General features: G+C 52.5%; 1 protein-coding gene across 1 annotated transcript in view; it reads right to left on the minus strand.

Moving 5' to 3' along the window:
• The window catches only part of TESC (tescalcin), a 45,657-nt gene extending 39,883 nt beyond the window's left edge, over nt 1–5,774 (minus strand). Inside the window, exon 1 of the mRNA XM_039868154.1 lies at nt 5,584–5,774. Within this exon, the coding sequence (XP_039724088.1) occupies nt 5,584–5,641 (58 nt within the window). The 5' untranslated portion in view covers nt 5,642–5,774. The remainder of the gene's footprint in view (nt 1–5,583) is intronic.
• Between the last annotated feature and the right edge of the window lie 6 nt (nt 5,775–5,780).

Here is a 5,780-nt window from a genome sequence, read left to right on the forward strand (position 1 = left end):
TTAGTGACCTGGAAGACAGATTTAAGGGGATGACCCAGAATATAGCACGGAGCACTAAAAGGAAAATAGCCAAGAAAGGTAGAGGCATTCAGGACAGAATAACAGGGTCCTGCATATTTCTAATAAGTATTGAGGAAGAAGAGAAAGGAGAGGGATGGTATTTTCATGATGGAAGATACGATAAAACTGTATAAAACTGTATAAAACTGTATAAAACTGCATAAACCCTTCCTAGGCGGGATAAGTAAAATAAATCCACACCCAGACATAGTGTAGTAGAAAACAACAAACATTTTAGAGAGATTTGAAAAAGTCAGATTTCTAAAAAAATATATTAGACAAAAGAGCTGACTGCTCAACAGCAAAAAGAGACCATAAACAAAGGGCTGAGAGAAAATAATGCAGCAACTGCACATTTATACCCAGCCAAATGATGGTGTGTGCTAGCAAAATACAGACATTTTTAGACAAAGCTGACAAAGCACAGAGACTCATGGAAAAATCTATGGAAAAGTATGCTATATAAGAAAACTAAATCTATAAGGAAGAATGATTGCAATAATTAACAGGATCTGCACAAAACAATAATAAAACCAATATGGAGGTTTTAAAAATGGAGAAAAATTTCCACAGAGTAATACAAATTAAAGCATGTTAAGGTCCCCGATCACCAGAAGGGCAAGATTATGATATATTTCAGGCATGTCAAAGACGGCAGACATCAAAAATGGAACAAATTACTTAAAAGAACGCCCTTGAAAAGAAGAAATGTAGCCAGCTTCTGAAAGGTTTGTAATCAATATGATTAGTATCTGCCAACGACTATTGAACACTTCTGATGTGTCAAGAGCTTTACTTGAATCCTCATTTAATTCTGACAACAGCCCTGTGACAGATCCCCACTGTACAGACTTGGAGAAAAAGTTATTTGCCTAGACAGTGAAAGGCAGTGGCGTGATTCAAATCCACATCTATGTGCTGATAAAGGCCTAGGTGGTGAGAGGCCACTGTGTGCTCATGTGGGACTCTGGCTGAGGTCTTAGGGACAGGTGAGGACAAAAAAAACAAAAAGCAAAAAAAAAAAACCTTAGAAATACCAGGCAGGTGAGGCCTTTCAGGTGTGGGGTGCTCACTTAGAGTTCTTTGATCACTGGGACCTTGGCATGGGTGCTCAGAAGGAAGGGAACCCCTTTTCGACCCAGTGCACAGGGAAAGTCATTCACTGAAGCCACCTTCTCTCCATTGCTGTCAGCCATGTCAACAGTGCTGATGCCACCTGCCCACCCTCCAGGAAGTATTTGAGCCTTGAGACCTGACTGCTCTTTCTCATCTCCCGGAGAGCAGTGCCCACAAAGGAAGACTCGCTTCTGACAGCCTGCCTGTTCGCAAAGGTCACACCACTGGGACAGCAAAAGGGCCTTTTTGTCCTAGTGCTTAAGGTGGTTGCCTTCACCAGCGGAAATCGCCCAGTCAGCCTTCTGGCTTTATGAATTAATAATACAGTTGGAGCAGGAGACAGGATGGCTAGCAGGAGCAGGGCACCCGGCTCTTCCCTGTCACCTTGCCCAGTGCCACCAGCATGGGCAGAAGGAGGCCCTGCCTTATCTTCCCAGAGCAGTGGGCGCTTCTGGGTTGAAAATGCCTCATTCCTTCAGCTTGAGATAATAGATACTAAAAGTAAAAGCAGCTTATCAACACCCAAGATATTCTATCTGTATGATCGGGCCGTATGGTGTATCTGAGAGTTGATTAAATTTGTGCTGCATTCTGGGGACTATTAACTCACAAAAAAATATCCTGCCAGCATAGGGGTGGGAAAAGCGAGAAAGACAGACTCAGAAAGGATCTAATTACTACTAATCCGTGGAGCAAAGAGGTTTTGGAGTGGATTACCCATCGCTTCCACACTGAGAAAACACAAATTCTTTCTGAAACAGACGTGAGCCATCCGGTAAGACCCCAGGAAACGGAGGTGGTGGCACATTCCTGCCTCTTCTTCCTAGGGCTCCCCGCTCCCCTCACTGCCCACCACTGAGCTTGGCTCCCCAGAGGTAGCCCGCAATTCTAGAACATTCTTTATCACCGAGAAGCAATCCTTTCTACCTCAAGGTCCTATTTCCCCTTTGCCAATTTAATGAACAAGTATGCAGAACACCGTGGACAAGGCCACAGGGCAGCTTCGCAGCCTCTCGCCATCTCATTCCGAACCACACAGGGTTCACGTCCCGATGGAGAGGCAGCTTCTCCTGGCACTTGAAAGTGAGGCAAGCTAACAAAGAGGCAGCCACTAACAGGCCTGATTTTGAATTTGGGTTCCACACTCGGCATCTAAGCGACTTTGAGCCGTCACGTGTCTGAGCCTCAGTCTCCACGTCTGTAAACGGACGACAGCCCTCCTCGGGCTGTTAGGAGGATGGGAAGGCGACCGCTATGAGGAGCTGACCGAAGGGACCACAGACCATCTGGTCAACCACCACATTTTCCAAGGAGTGGAACTGGTGGTTCAGAGCGGGTGCTGGCCTGGACTGGGCGTCTCAGCATGGCGGTGCAGGGCTGACCTGAGGGACACAGGCCCCCCAGGCCCTGCCCCACAGCTACTGCTAAAGGTGAGATTGCGGGGCCCAGCTGAACAGAATGAGGTGGAGCAGGGGTGCTTTGGGGTGCTCAGGAATTAAATTCACTGGCTCCCCAGCCCTCTTGAAGGCTCCCCAAAGCAGCCTGCACATTTCCACAGTGTGAGCACCCAGGGAGGTGGACAGGGCGGTCTGGAGACCCCCGCCTCACCAAGGTGAAGAGGGTTCTGGAAGGCTGCAGCCATGCAGACCTCCCTCCTGTGTCTTGACCACTGTTCCCAGGATGTCAGACTATCTCCCCCAACCCCAGGGACCAGCCCCAAGAGCTCAGCCTGTGGGGACTGGTCCTCCCCAGGCCTCACACACATGCCTGTTCCTCCCTGCCATGGTTTCTTATTTAAAAAAAAAAAAATTTTTTTTCTTATTGAGGTATGATTTACATGCAGTGGAATACATTGTCATTGTTTTGAGAACCCGATGAGTGCTTGGGGTCCACATCCCCCAGAGCCACAGTCAACCCTGCACCCCAGTTCATGGGGGATAGAGACCCGCTGAGGATCTCAAGTTAAAAGCCACTATTCACCCCAGACGAAGTGGACAGGGAGCCAGGTAGGTTTTTGGCCGTTTCGCTTGACGTGCATCAGTGACAACAGGAAGAACATCGTGGCACCGGTCAGCCTGTCCTGACCCCTCGAGGTTCTGAGCATCTGGAGGGCAGGGGAGGCATCTGGTCCCCTAGGCATCCGGTGAGGCTAGGGTCGGGGCCGAGTGAAGACTTTTTATAACTCAGGAGTGCTGTCTAGCAGCGAGAATCGGCCAGAATAGTGTACCCCCACCAGCCAGCCAGGCCACCCTCATCTCTGGGTCTCCTCCAATGTGATGAGGTCTGGGGATTAGACCAGGAATTGAATCCTGACTCTACTTCTCAGTAGCCTGTGGCCTTGGGCAAGTCACATCATCTCTTGAGCCTCGATTTCCTCATCTATAAAATGAGAAATCTAGAGTCCCCGGGAGATTCCATGAGTGATGGAGGATAAGCTGCATGGTGGCTCAGGCCAGTTGACGGATGACAAGCACTCTGTAAACACTAGCTGTAATGTTTTACGAGGTCTGAACTCTAGATCTGGGAGACTGTTTTTCCTTCTTCCTTCTGGCAGCTTCTTGGCATCTAGATAGACATGCCTGTGGAGATGTTTTGGAGCCTGAAGGAAAAAATAGACCCTCCACCTTTCCCAGAATCCTCCTCTCATTTCCTTTCCAAGTCCAGGAGCAGGCACAGATTGGGGGGCGGGGGGGTGGGATGGGGGCGGACAGGAAGTAGGGCCAGCTCGAGGTGGTGAAGGAGAACAGACTCGAGTCAGTGGCTCCTAATGAGCCTTTCTTCCTGTCCAGGGCCCATTTCACACCTCAGGACCCACGCTGGGCTGGACTCGCTGTTTCTGCTGGGCAGGGAGCGTCAGAAGGGCCGGCTCATCACTCACACAACCAGGATGCCTTCGCTGGGGTTTTTAATGTGAATTTTAACGACTGAGGTAGTCAGCTTTTTTGGCTCAGAGGAGATGTTTGGGAATACTTATGTTTTAAATCAATGAGATAATCAGGTAAGTAGGAGGGATGCGGAGGGGGGTTGTGGACCCGGTGATGCCCTGCGTGGGTGAGCTGGAACTCAGGCCTATTTTTGGTGGACCTGGCTCAGCGCTGAAGCCAACAAGGTGCGTGGCACGGGGAGGGAACCAGAAACGCCTGCCGGAAAGGAAGGGACCCTACGTTTCCCACTGGACACATACGTGCCCCTGGGCCGCATCCCGTGGGTTAAAAAGTCCCCAGGGTCATCACTCCTTCAATGTGAACCTCTTGTGTTCTCACTGAGGACCACACACCGTGCACAAAGGTGAGAAGACACATTCATCATCATCTCCGGAAGCTCCAAGCTGACAGGTGACAAAGCGGACAATCCTAACAGGGCATGATGTATGCTGTGGGGTCCCAAAGACGAGAATTTAGCCCACAAAGCTGTGGACAGTGGCTTTCTAGAAGGCAACCACGACAGCTCTGTTGTGCCCTGATGATGAAGCGCATAAGCTGCATAAAGAGACAGAGCTAAGAGAAAGTGTCTGCTACCTTAACCAGGGTGGTGGTCACAGAGGAAGTCCCGTGCCTAAACTCCGAATCCTGCACAGTAAAATGAAGAGAGCGCTCCAGGCAGACGGAACAGTTTGTGCAAAGGCCTGCAGGTGACAAAAAAGGCATGAGCGGGCTCTTCCTACCCGTTCTGGGTTCCTAGAGATCTGAGAGGCAACAAAACACCGTGAAAGCACAGGAGTGGCAGGGCAATAGACTCGGGGATCAGCAGGCAAGCTGATCTTCTCTGAGCCTCAGTTTCTTTATCTGAAAAATGACCATACTGCCACCTTCCCTGGAGGATTATGATGAAGACTGCACCGGCGTGTGTGCAAAGTGCCTAGCACAGAGCCCGGTGCTCAGGAAGAATGCCGGCCATCGCCATCCCATCCTACGCTCGCCCTTCTCATCTTTTCCAGATGGAGTCCTNAGCTACTCTGGGAGCGGGGTCCCACCTGCACCCACTCCACAGATGGGAGAACGAAGCCCAAGCCCAGCTCGCGCGGACTTCAAAACTTCCCGCCCCCTGCGCAGCGTGAATCCAAACGACTTTCAGGTGCGGGGCGCGCTCCGGCCGGGCGTACGCAGGGCGCTCGCTCTCCCCGTCCCGGCGCCTGCCCTCCCCGCGGGGTCCGCGGTCCCCAAGCCGTGGGGTCCCCCGGCAACTCCGAGAGCGCCCAGGCTCCGCGGCACTTACTCAGCAACGCCGCGGGGGCTCCGCGCCTGAGCCTGCCAGGTGGCCGGCGGGGGCCCATTTGAAGGAAGGGGAGACTGAGGCGCAGAGAGGGCCAGCTACTAGCCCAAGGTCACACTGCGCAGCGGCAGGGCGGCGGGGGGCTGGGGGACCCCGCGCCCGTGTCCCCGCGCCGTGTCCCCGCGGAATACTCACAGCCGGTCTTGCCCACGAGCTCCCGCACCTCCTCGGAAGCGGAGTGGGCAGCGCCCATGGTGCCCGCGACTACGACCCTGGGGCGCGCGTCCCTCGCAGGCCCTGGGCTGGCGTCGGCTGCGTAGCGGCGGGTCCGGCCTCGGGTCCAACGCGAGTGGGACGCCGGCACCGGTCGGAGCCGCGGGTTCCGCGTGGGG

The sequence above is a fragment of the Pteropus medius genome, unplaced genomic scaffold (assembly GCF_902729225.1).
Source record: "Pteropus medius unplaced genomic scaffold, Ma_sr-lr_union100, whole genome shotgun sequence".
In the NCBI taxonomy this organism is placed as follows: domain Eukaryota; kingdom Metazoa; phylum Chordata; class Mammalia; order Chiroptera; family Pteropodidae; genus Pteropus; species Pteropus medius.